The 13,638-nt window shown below is 38.7% G+C and overlaps 1 protein-coding gene across 1 annotated transcript; it reads right to left on the bottom strand.

Moving 5' to 3' along the window:
- Positions 1–877: 877 nt before the first annotated feature.
- On the bottom strand, positions 878–13,170 carry LOC148590923 (short transient receptor potential channel 3; the record flags this gene model as incomplete). Its single annotated transcript, XM_088538304.1, has 9 exons — positions 878–1,205; positions 2,552–2,627; positions 3,619–3,702; positions 4,552–4,761; positions 5,343–5,538; positions 7,149–7,413; positions 8,720–8,953; positions 10,537–10,753; positions 13,006–13,170. Coding segments are annotated over 9 exons (1,590 nt in total), but the record flags the coding sequence as incomplete, so codon positions are not given.
- Positions 13,171–13,638: the final 468 nt, after the last annotated feature.

Raw genomic sequence — 13,638 nt, 5'->3', positions numbered from 1 at the left:
GGGAAGCGGCCCCCGCCCGCTCTCTTTGAGGGAAGGCGGCAGCGCCTTTGGGATCATGGCTGGGGGGGGACTGTGTCACATCGGCGGTTTTAAGGCAAATAAACCTACTTTTGGAACTTAAATCTAAAAATTGGACAGCTCAGGGCTACTGAGACAGCACCTGAAAGACCGAGCGCACGTTGAGACCTGGGGCGTCTCTCACAGAAGTTGTTTTGGGTACATGTTCACGTAACCCTGTGCATGACAACACCGAGGAGGCATATTTTATTTAACAGTATTTTGTATATTTTATTTAATAACAAGCATCGGAGGCGTTACCGAGAAGTGCGTAACAAAAGACCAGCCCTGCCCCCACTGCACTTTAAAAAATTCATTTCTACCACATAAAGGGGAGTTTTGGACCGAGGTCACATTACTTTCGAAAGTATTTTTTTAAAAAAAATCCTATTCCTTGCTGTTGAAAGTAAGTATGCTGAATTAAGAAAAAGCTATTTTTTTATGTGTGCAGGTGCATATATACATACATATTAAACAGTGCTTCTAAAGTTACATTCACACTTACCTGCCTTCCATGGAGTGCCTGTGAGGGTACAGTGATGGGGTGCTAGTGTCGCTAATGAAGAACATAAAAGAGTTCAAGTAATCCTTCACTGCTTGCTAACTGACTTATTAGATAGGTAATCGTCCTCTTCATACCCCACTGTTGTAAGAAACAGGTCACTACACTGGGTACAGTATTGTAATCTTTTCTTGCAAATTTAGTGCAAAGAATTTTCAGCATTCATTCATAAACCTGTTAAAATACTAGTCATTCGTACCTTCTTAAAATGCATAAATGCAAAAAAAAAGTGTGATAATTTTTGCTTTTAAACACTTAAAATGGAGAGAGCAATCGTTGTGTCATGAGTTAATAAAATTTCCTTAAGACTAAATTTCAGAGAAGCTGTACATAAAATTATTTAGTGCTAAAAATCTACAATACATTTTTCAAGTATAAGATACTGAAATATTATTGCCAATAAATAGTTGTGCTGTAGTCAAAGCCATGGTTCACCTGCTGAATCATTCACATCTCAACATATTAGGATTTAGTTTTTCACTGAGTTTATGTATTAAAATCGCTAACTCTTCTGTTGCTTGGGACTTATCTTCCAAAAGTTCATAGCGAAGACTGGAGATATCTTGCTTGATTTCCTTTAATTCACCTGTATTAATCATTGAAAGAAATACTTGTTAGCAAAGTTTGTTATATGTTCATAAAATAATGTTCTGTCAAGAAACACCAGAGCCTATTTCAGAATTATTTCCATATGCTTATCCCAAAATGTTGCCGAGAGCAGGGGCAGCAGCAACACTCAGCGTGTGAGAATGTGTCCACCCCTGGATTGTGCCCAAGGTATTTTCATAATCCAGCACACGCTACTAATGTTGTGTTTCACAGATACACCGAATATCAAATACTCACAAATCCCTTTATATAGGTTAATGAATTAATCACAGCAACACTGCTGAGCAGCTGGTAAATATTAGTATTTATCCCCCCCCCACTTCAGAGAGAAAAGGCAAAGAGATTTTTTTCTGAAGTGATATGCTTAGAACAACACAGGAAAAGTGTGGCAGAGCTGGCAATAAAACTCACAGCTTCTGAGTCTCTCTCCTCTTCCTTAACAATATCCTTTGAATTAGAAAAAGTCAACCAATTTAATATTATGATAGAAGCCAACACAGGCACCAACACCCCAGCTAACTGGGAACCACCTTAGTCAGGAAACAGCGGTCAAGGCCAGGTTTGTAACAAGCAACTGGACATTCATTATATGCTCAGATCAAGAAAGGAAGGTTTTTGTTTGTTTGTTTGTTTTTAATTTAAATACTACTATTCTTGGAAATATTAGGCTTACTAATTCTTACATGCTATCCTCTGCAGGAAATTGTCATGTATGAAACAGTACAAGAGAATACCTAAGGTACCAGCAAGCCTGGCAAAATGCTGTCTCTGATTTGCAGCCAAGCCTGCAGTTCAGGTGTTAGCCAGCTTGCACAAAGTGGACTTGCCTCTAGGAAAATCATGATGTACATCATGATTTTTCCACACATTAACTGCCTTACTCATGTGAGTGTGTGTATATAAATACCCATGCAGGCATCAGGGCATTGGGAAGACCTGAACTCCACAGTTATTAGTGAGAACATGCGGTCTTTGGATTCCTCCACCTTACAGGGAACAAAACTATTGTTGGCACAGTTACTTGCATCTTCAAAGCACAGAGCTGGCCCTGAAAAGGTCATTAGTCTATAACCTCATGATCTTTTCCTAGAGAGCAGAGTGCTGCCCTCATCCTGACTACTTCATTTCGAGATTTGCCCAGACCTCATAAGGGTTTGTTCTGTGTTGTTGTTGTTGTTTTACCCCTCAGGCTTGCATTTCATTGCTGGAAGGCAGGAGAAAGGGGGACTGTGTGCACCGGAGTCATCCTCCAACTGGGAGTCAAGGTGTGTGTCTGGCGTGGCAAAAACTGCCTCTGAATGCTACAACTGCAGTGTCTCTTACCTTCGTTTACTTCATCATTTTCTTTGTCCACTTGTGCTTTCAAAACATAACGTTTTATCAGCCTCTTCATTATTTGCTGCCAGATTAAAAACAGTTATACAATCAGATAAGCATTTATACTGAACCTCTGCTTACTTTCATTTATGAACAGTATTTCTCACTTCCTCATAAGCAAAAGAACTATCAGCCCTAGATGAAGCAGTTGTCTTGTATGGGCTTTTTTTGTGTCATACACATATTCAGCATTCTAACAAAGCACCTTTCTCACTGTTACCTCTTATTTACAGGATATCACCACTGATTGCAGGGAACATGGACAATATAGAAATATTGAATGTAGTTTCATTTATTTTAATGCAGTGTAACAGAACGAAACAAGGACATTTGGCTTAGTGTGAACAGCTTGCATTTTCAGAAGTCACCAGATGTGCTGACAGAGGTTTATACACTACAGGATGTGCAAACCCAATGATACGGATCTAACTACCGTGTATATCATTACCAATGTAAAATTGCAGGGATGAAAGAAAATCTGTATTTTGTCTAGCACTTTTCTGCCATGATCTTGACATCCTTAGCACATGTCCAGCCACTTGTATGGTGATATCGAGGATCTTATGCAACACAGAATTCTTCCCTAAACAAAACCCTCTGAGCACCAGCACTAGCATATGGTGCCAGATCTGCTGTAGTTATTTTGGCCAAGAACAAGCTCTAGGTAATCAAGTATGCCACAGCTGCTCTGGGCATTAGCTGACCATACCTGTTCTTGGCATCGACTCCTGGCTCCCCTTCCCTTATTCCAATATAAATACTCTGAAAAGGGCTGCTTAGAGTGGTTATGGTATCTTTAGAACCTGAGTAGACCAGGCCTTGGACATTCTGACCTGGAGCAGGAGGCTGGACTAGATAATATACAAGGGTCCCTTCCAATCTAAACAGTCTGTAATTCTATGAAATAAAGGGTATGAAATAATTACTCAGTTTATGTGATGCACAATTAATACAGATATCTATCTACTTTCACACACTTCCGTTACTCAGCAGTGGCCAGTGTACGTACTCACCTGATACCGTGTTGGCTGATTGAGAATACTGTTAAAACTGTGTGATTCAAAAACCCTGGAGTTCGACTGAGTGAAAAGGTTTAACTAGGAAACAATGAAACAAAATTCAAACACTTATGGAATTCATAGTTAAAAGTCATCTGCCTTTTTTTTTTTTTCTTGGAGATGTTTCTATATTCACTACTTTAGAAGCTTATTTTCAAAAGAAAACACACTGATTGCCTGATTGCCTTGATTTATTTTTTTAAACACTGCTCTTTGCAACGATCCTGTTCACAGCATAGCTTCAAAGCAATTGTGCTCACAGAGTTCAGAAGATTACCACTTGAAAGCAGGAATGAATGACCAGATCAAGGAAAGACTCTCTAGTGTCTTTGGCAAAGGGTTATTGTCAAACTGCACCCTTAGGCACACACTCAGCTACAAGAAAGCTCAAAGCCATTTCTGCCCAGGTCAAAGTAGCTGCAAAGTGGTTCTTCTGAAGCACAGTTTTCAGGAATAGCAATACCTTTAGAAAACTGGTCCCTGCTCAGTTGTCAGAGGATCAGCTGATTCCATCACAAAGGCATCACATTCCCTCACACATTGCCTATGCTGGTGAAAGGAAAAACTAGCTCTTCATACTAGGAGTTGTGGTCTATGAAATTCAACTGTACGGTGGCATCTCTCCAGCAGAGGCTGAAGGCATTTTTTGTTCAATATTTAGGTCATTCCACATGGGAATTACTTGCATCTTTGATGACTCAGTTATTTTTGTTAAAACTGTGTTTTTGCAAGTGACAACATGAATTATAGATCTATAAATATAAATGCTTAATCATCAGAATTATATGCTAACAATTATTAATTAACAAATTATCTGCTAAAATGGAAAGCAGAAAGCTGAGTTAGAAAAATAACTCATGACTACATTCAGAAGATTTTAGTACCTACCCTAGATTTGGAATTGCCCATTCCCATTTCAATGTCCTTCTGCAGCCGTCTCCTCCTGCACTTAGAAAAGTTAATGATCCTCATGATGAAATAGAAAAAAGATTTGGGGCTTGGTACAAGACTGAACGGTGGAGGTAATGTTTTTCCATCATCAAAATATGACAACCAGAGTTTAGAACGGGCAAATTTCCATTCTACATCACTGTCGTCCTGCATTAAGACACAAGACAGGGATGTGCTTTGTTTTCATGATATGTAAAACTCCTTCCAAATTAAAAATCTTTTAAATATCTAACTTTATGTAAAATAAAAATGTCACTTACTTACAAGTAAGATTCCTAGTAGTTCTGCAAAAATGCAACTGCTTTATTGAATCTACTTTAACTAAAATTCAGCTGGGTCTCTTTATGTCAACATCTCATTACTGGTACTTAGTTCAAGCATGTGAACTATTTAAACATGAGTTATTTTTGCACAGAATGAAAGCTAATATATTAACCCTCTGCTATTTATAGAAGAACATTTTTAAAGCCTTTTTTTCTTCTTTTCTTTAAATTGGCTACATGAACTTTGTACTCATTCAAAAGGTGCAATTCTATTGGCTTCCAGGCATGCGCAGTATAAACTATTAAGATTTCACAGCTTTTTACATAACTATGAACACAAACCATGACTTACAAAGTGTCAAATTTGTTTTCATGAAGAAATCTCATCAAAAACTGACAGACTGATTTTGTCCTCATACTTTCTAACCAAAGTTTTACCAGTCTGAACTTGATTTCAAGTCATACCTCAATCTCCTGATACGAACTGTTGATCATGGCAATCAGCATGTTGAGCAGAACTACAACCATCGTTACATTGTATATGCCATAAAGAACATAACCAATGTTCTCTATGAATTTATGATCGTATTTGAGGACAACCGAGGTTACTTCAGACAAGCCAAATATTGACCAAAATAAAGTCTTGAAACTTTCTTCCACTCTGTATGAAAAGAGGAAAGCGTTATTACTAGTTACACAAATAAAAGCATAAGCTGTGTTTAAAACAAACAATAAACAATCTCCAGTAATGTGTCCATGACCCAAGTCTGTAGCAATTTTAATTTAGGCATTGATCAAAATAAGATCCTTAAGATCTAAAAACTAAGAAAACGTGTTCACAGACTGCCTGAATTCTCCACTGTGCTCCAACACATCACACGTACTAAAGCTGTAACACTGGTAAAGCATGCAAAATTCATTCAGGTACTCAAAAAATATTTGTCAAAGACTGAAAGCTCAATACCAGGGAAAAAGGAACTGGAAGGCTATCACGTTTGCAGAGGTTGAGATGAAGCACGTTTCCCTTTCAGTCTAATTCTGTTCTAACTACCCCTGTTGAAACCACAGTGGGATGCGGGCACATTGGTAGGAAGCAGACACCTCAACACCCCTCAGGCTCCAGGCTCAGGACAGGCTGAGTCCTGAGGGAGCTGCCTCTTGGCAGGTTCACACCTTCGGGATTGTCCTCACGCTGCTGTTCCTCCTGCAACCCATTCCTCCGGAATGGAAGCTAAGAGATGTAGAAAATCAATAAAAAGGTTGACCCTACTTTTAAAAAGGTACATTTCATTGTGCAGAATTTACTGGAAATTACTGTTTTGTATTGCTATTATCTGCACTCAATATCTGGAATAAGAAATTGTAAAATAAATATCATTATACTTCATTCTTTATCTAAAGGAACAACAATAAGGAAGAACAAGTGTAAAAAAAAAGTCACGTCGAAGGAAAAGTCATGGAATCAAATACATGAATACACTGCACTTTTTACAAAAGCTCAGTTGAAGAAAGATGGGAGAAAGAATAAAGTTGACGCATCCACAGAACTACTTCTGGTTTGGGATATCCTAAACATTTAAGTTCCAACATAACTCTGTTTCAGGAAGTAAAAAAAATGGAAATCAGACAGAAATCTCAGAGAAGATCATGGCAAGTGAATCTAATTGCCCAAGATGCAATTCACAGCTAGTGCTCTTTTGCACTCATGTAACTCATGTAACAGCAAGTGGATGCAAAGTTAGCATGCAAATTGTAAATCTGATTCAAAAAGGTTCAATGCAATTCATAGATTTCTTTTAGTATTGATCCAAGAAAAACACATCACTACAGAACTGCTACCTTCACTTCTCAAAAGATTGAAGGATTATTTGGAGGCCCGTTTCTGACAGCTACATTCCTCTCTGTGCATCAGTTAGGTCTGTCAGAGCACAGTGTAACTCTACTGGTTGATATTGAAAAATATATTTCTGGGGAAATCAGTAACATTTTCTTGCAGTTGCTGTTCGCAAGTTTGTATGATTACCATGATATAGAGGTAAAATTATTTTAATGGCAGCTTCTTCTATGTACATAGGATAGGTGTATGGATAGGATGGGCTTTTGTATTCTGCTTTCTAAGGCTCTAAGATACCTGATTTCTCACCGACTTGAACAGCCTTCAGTTACAATGTAATGCTAGGAGAGACCTTGCAGTAGTCACAGACTTTGTTACCTTTGTAGAAAACTGAAAATTTCCTATTTCCTTTTGCTTGAATACAGCATCATACTTACGTTGTAAAGGCCGGATTTAGTTTAGCTCCAAGGTAGTAGGAATACAGTATGAACATTCCAATCATAAATGCAAGAAAGACCATAATGAAAAGGACCATAAACTTGAAAATGTCCTTAACAGTCCTTCCAAGGGAAATCTGCAGGGGCCCAAAACTCTCATTTGCAGGCAGGATATATGCAATCCGAGAAAAGCTAAGCACAACAGCAATTGCATAAAGGCCTTCAGATATTATCTGAGGATCAGATGGGAGCCATTTATCTCTAGCTGGAAGACATGAAATACAGACATAGAGAGTTATTCATTTATCATATTGTTTAGAAAATATTGATAAGATTTGTCGTGAACATGTCTGCAACTAGCAGAGACAAGTATCTGGGGAGTCTAGTAGCCTCTACTCTGTTCTTGTTTCCTTTAAGTCACATATATGGAAAGTAAATTACATTTTACTAGAAGAAAATTATACTTGCTTCAAGATGAAAATCTCTTCTACAGTGTGTACTTTAACATGAACTATGTAACAATAAATAATTTCTTACTGCCTTTCATAACATGACCATGAGATTAAGCTCTTTTAATATGTACTGTCTAAAGCCAATAATTAACTCACATTTTGGGGCTTATTAGTGGAAAATTAATAGTATTGAAGAACTTTTTTTTTCCCATTACATGAAACTTTTGCCATTGTTACAAATTCAGGATATAACTTGGAGCAAAGTAAGGTCATGGATATTCTTTACATTGACCTCAGTGGAAACAGGATCACAATTTTTACTTACAATATGTTCAGAAATAATAGAGTTCATTTATAAATAATAAATTCTTTATTACGTGAGTTAATGCATCCTTGTAGCAAAATACCACTGTATTAAAATGTGCTTAACACCAAAATTATGTGTACAAAAATAATATTTATTTACAGATTCAGTTGCTCATATACCAGTTAAAGTAACAAAGTCTGGTATTGTAATATATTGAAGCTCATAAAGTACACTGACAGCAGCACATGCAGGCCTGCGTTGATAGCTGCAAATAGAAATTATTTACACCTTTAGTTATAATATTTACACTGCAATAACTATTTAATACTTCTATCTGCACAGGACTTCCCTGATTCTAAGTCTGGCATAAGCTTCTTCCTTAATCATAAAATGTTGAAATGTTGATAAACCTTTAGGGATATGAATGGTTCTAATGAATCAACCAAAGAAGATTTCACATCAAAACTGTATTAGTTCTGTGTAAAATCAAGAATAGAGATAGCTTGGAAAAAAGTATAAACAGTTTGAGAAAAACAATTAAAGTGTGCACAGTTACATTTGAACTGATTCTGTCCTTCCTAATGTTTGTTTTTAACACTTTGGCAAGCTTGTTTATCAAATTAGCATAGTAAGTATTGTTTAAATATCAGAGAAGTAAACCAAGGGCAGAAAATATTAGGTAATATTATGATCATCAACATATGCAAATACTCATCTTAAGGCTTAAAAATGCCAGTTAATTTCATAGCGTAAATGAATGTCAATCAGATCTTCTATTTTAAGATAGAAATTTGCAGAAAAAATAAACACACCATAAGTAAAATATTCTACTTCTGGTGGAAGTGTGACTTCAGAGAGGTCACTCTCCGCAATGTAGTTGTCCACGTATTGTTGTGCTTTTGTGGCCTGCAGAAACGCTAGAAGCCTTGCTGTGAAAGCGGCAATGAAAATGGACAGCATCCCAAAATCCAAAACATTCCACAACTGCAAAATATATTCCCTGGGTCCTTCCAGCCAAAGCTCTTTGCATTCTGACCACATCATACCTGCAACAAAAAATGACAAAACACAGCAATGTTGGTCACACTGCTTTCATTTAAGCTTTTTGCATTCTCCCATCACATGAAACCAGGGGATACAAGTAGAGCAGAAAATCACTTATTTGCTGTGTCACAGAGCTGTCATACACCCTGGGTATGTCTCTCTTGGTTTTAACAGGATTGATCAAATTCCAAGATCTTAATCAATATGCCAGGATAAAGTTCAGTCCTCTCCATACTATATAAAGTAGCACCATAACTTTCCAATAAACCTGCATATGGAATGAAAGCAAAAGCCTAACAACATGCCAAGTTCCTAAAGAAGAAAAAAAAATAAATGTTTAAAAAGTCTCCTCATTATTTTAGCATTTAGATTTATGTAACACTTCTTAATCAAAAGGGCTAATTGTTACAGAAAGGTACAACTCACAACTGTATAGATGACAACATGTAACTTGCAAAATTAGAATACTGGTTCTCCATAGAATAAGAAGCCCTTCAGAACGTGAAGGGAAATTTAGCTATTGTAATTCAAATAATTTCGCTTTCTTAGTCAAACTTCTCCCCAGAGATTCATTCACAAGCAACTAATCCAGACCACAATCCCATCACAATTTAGAGATGTAATTGTTGAGAATCATGATTTTTCCTTACTTCAAAATGTTTCGGCGGGGGGGAGGGGAACAGAGAGAGAGAGAGAGAGAGAAGTTTTTTTTGCTTGTTTCCCTGGAGGAATAATGCAAAGGGGTTCTGCTGAACAGACCTATGTCATTAGACTCTCCAATCTAAATTGTAATTTTGCTGTCACCTCAAGCATATGCACAGCAGCCACACACTGGATTTGCTTGGACTGATCAGCTCTTAAGAACCAAAGTAATTTCTCACAGTAACCAAGTCCCAAAGATCACCAAAATCACAATCTTTACCCTCCATTAAATAAAGCAATAAAGAAGTAGTTCCCCACCAGCTGGGACTCCCCAAAAGGCAGCACACACAAGGGATACTCCTAAAATAATGCAGTTCAAGATTAAACATTGCTTAAACCAGAAGACATCAAAGATTCAAAAATTGGGGTGAGGCCCCTTTATGCAGCAGCCAGAGTAATACTTCTTCCACATTCACCAGCTAGTAAAACCTGAGAATGCTACATTATCATGTGGCTAACTGATGTTTTCCTAAGAACATAGGAACCTGACCTTGATTTAAAAAAAAAAAAGTAAATAAATAAAAAACTAGAACATGCCATTTTCTGCCATACATAGCTTCACATAAGGCTGGCAGCTGACCAACTTTGTGGGTTGGTGACAGCACACAGTGCAGAGGCCTCCTGAGTCCTGCTTGGGGCTGCACCCCAGGTATAAAGCAGTCCAGTCATCCCTTTTATGGCCCCAACCTGCTCTTCCCACTATTTTCCCTCCCACACAAGCACAGAGATGCTCTTTCTAGTTTGCAAGTAGTAACCAGCCCCAAGTGCTTATTTCTAACCATGCAGTAGCTGCAGGGAAGGTCTGGGACAGATACCTCTCTCTTTTCAAATTTCTACCTCCAGGAAGACGGCTGATAGAGAGATGAAGGCGTAATATACCTACCAAGTACCCATACCATAATCAGCATTTCTGTCCAGGTGAACTGGGTAGTCTTCACCCTAAAGATCTGCTTAGGGTAATCAGTAACAGTGACATTGGGTAGCGTTGTTATTCCTTCAAATCTGTCTGAAGCATTGAACACCAGCAGGCCTAGGAAAATAATGAAGGATGCTGCATGTGCCACAAATTTCATAAATGGGCTTCGAAGAATTCTTCCAAGCTGTGAAGACAAAACAAAAGCAGTCACTCATCCTCCTCACAGAAACTTTTTCATCCAGTTTTTCAGAAGCATAAAGAGGCACCCCAATCTCAGGACAATCAGAAACAAAACTTTTACTCTCTACTCAGGAATATTAAGGACAAGAAAGTGCCATTCCGAACAGGAGGCCCCCAGAGGCAGCCCTGTGGGGGGTCATCCTCTTTGGGAGCGTTCATGTTATTCCATAAACCCTAGATGGCAATGTTTGCAGGGAAATGCTCCAAGGAATCACAGACATACACAGTTTGCTAGCCTTAGCCTGCAGCTGATGTTGAAAGTGCCAGAGGAGGGCTCACCTCACTGAGGTGACCAGGGGCAGCCTCCTTCACAGCGCAGTGACAGCACAACGCCGAGGTGCCAACACCGCCTCAAAGAGCGCGGGCAGCGCGAGGCTCCTCCGCACGCTGGGGCCTGTGCACTGGCTCCAGGACAGGGACGGCACCAAGACTCCCTGCTGGCACTCTGGGGACCTCCGTGATGGACTGCCCATTTGAACTCACCAGTCTCTCCCAGCTCAGCTCCCTTTGGAAAGATCAGCACCTTTGGGATGCAGCCCATGTCCGCACCGTGAGCGCGGCTGCGTGCGTGCCCTGCCTCTGTGCAGGCAGCTGGCCTCGCCTCAGCGCCTGCACACCGCTGTGGCCCACGGGGCTCTTGGGCTCCCTCCACGCACGAGGACCACGTGCTGCTCGCCACGGAGTGGCTACTCTGTATTACTGCCAGTACACAGTGCGCTCCTGAGGAGCCATCCCACCCACAGCCAACTGTGCTCAGGCACGCGGCACTGCAAGGAACCTTCCTGCTCTGTGGAATGGTTCCTCCAAAGCTGGAGTCGCCGACTCTGGACCGAACAGATCGGCACACGCAGAACAGATTTACTACCTATGCAAACAGCCTCAGTACCCTTTCCTCCTCCTGACCTTTAGAAAGCATTTTGAAATTACAGTATCAAACAACTGATCTAAATGCACAGTACTTTTATTTGACATAAGCACGAGGAAAAATGTCAGGTGTCTCTGGTACTGGGATTAAAGCTCAAGGACAAACGTCACTTTTCCATATTAGCCACTAGCTAAAAAAATTAATATGTTTCTATAATATAGAGCTGTGAGGAATATCTTCACTACTGATAATCACAGAAAGAAGCATTTCACAGAATAATTTAAATAATTATACCATTTCATAAAGGCTAATCTTTAAAGAAAACAGTTAATGCAGAGAAAACACCACATTCACTTGAAATACGCAAGGGATGAGCAAAATCTTATTCCTTTTAAAGTCGAGCTACAAAGGCAAAATATAAGTCCAAATGAAACTCAGATTTCTCTGCTGCACAGTTAATGGAAAAAGAAAATTCTAGGACTATATTCAGCACAGAAGTATATTTATTTAAAAAATCTTTAAAGACAAAGAAATTTAGAGACATCTTCTTACTACTCCTGATATATAGAAGGTCTATCAATACCTTTCATTCTCAGATAGCTCAGATGTTATAGGCAGTAAGGATTTCAAAGAAGCTTCTCTTATTTTCATTTTGAAATTAGCAGGAAATGTAGAAGCACTTGTTCATTTTTGTATCATTTTTAAAAAAGTGTTTAGAGGTACGCTCTCTTATGAATATATCATACCAAACGGTTGGAAAGCTGTATTTAATTTGATTGCTGTTCTATGGTTCACCTGGTAAACAGACCTGCTAGCACAGTAACAGCAAATATTTTATTTAGGATTAAATTCTGCATCACTGAAGTAAACAAACATTTTATTGATGGTCTATAAAGGAACATCAGCCCTTAAAATGCCACCAGAGGAGAACTGTTATCTAATCTTCTGGACCACTGGGTGCTGACTATTAAAAATCTTCAGTACTAAAACAAATACAAGAATTCAGTTACATTGCAGAAAATTCAAAGTGAGCATGATCTAAAACTTTTTAAAAAAGCTTTCAAATTGGCTTTTTCTTTCTTTAAACCTAACAACAACTTACATTCCCACTAATGCTTCATCATTGTAGTTCCCCCTTTACAATGTTACATAAAACAAACAGCATCATTTGGCTCAAAGCTAGAGCTCACTAAAAATATGATTATTTAGAAGCAGCAATTTCAGAAGCATCAAGGTAGAGGCACAATACTACATTTTGGATGCTCGATGCTGAAAAATAGCACCCAGAATAATACAAAGTAATTTAATACGCAATTTATAAAAGTCAATACCCTGCTACACGGTGCAATCCAATAGCCAATGGCTAGAAATGGAAGGCCCAATGCCACAACCAGCACAACCAGACACTTGATAGCTATGGTCTGCTCCCGCAGTCCTGAGAGATTTTCATACCAGATCGTCAGTAGCTGTTGCTGACAGTTGGGATGGGCCACAAACTGCAAAGAAAAAGAATGAAAATCAAGATATATTATAATATATAACACAAGTTATTATAATACAAGTTACATAAATATTACATACGTGAACAGTGAGTCTTAAGCATCTTGTGTTAATTTAGATCTTGATAAGCATGCTTTTCCTCCTTTCCTTTAAAATAAGGCTAACAGATACGGAAACTGCTGAGATGATGAAAAGCAGCACTTTGGGGAAGGGGCTGCATATGTCACCGACATGAAACTTTTTGGCTTCATTAGAACTGTGTCACCTACCCAATAGGATCCTGGCAGAGTTTGGCTTTAATCCTATCTTGCAACAATTTCTCAGCAAATCAAGCTGATGGAGAGTAGAAATTCTGGTGTAACTGTAACCCACCTTCAGCTTCTCTTCCCGCTTCTCACATGGAATGTTTGCAGACCTCCTTGAGAGTTGCTGTCATTTGGTTTGATTCTTTTACGAGTGTTCCA

This window comes from Tinamus guttatus, unplaced genomic scaffold (genome assembly GCF_059628265.1).
Source record: "Tinamus guttatus ecotype Peru unplaced genomic scaffold, ASM5962826v1 Tinamus_guttatus_pri_ptg000995l, whole genome shotgun sequence".
Lineage (NCBI taxonomy): Eukaryota > Metazoa > Chordata > Aves > Tinamiformes > Tinamidae > Tinamus > Tinamus guttatus.
Note: the sequence above shows the minus strand (reverse complement) of the source record. Positions and strands in the feature narration are given on the sequence as shown.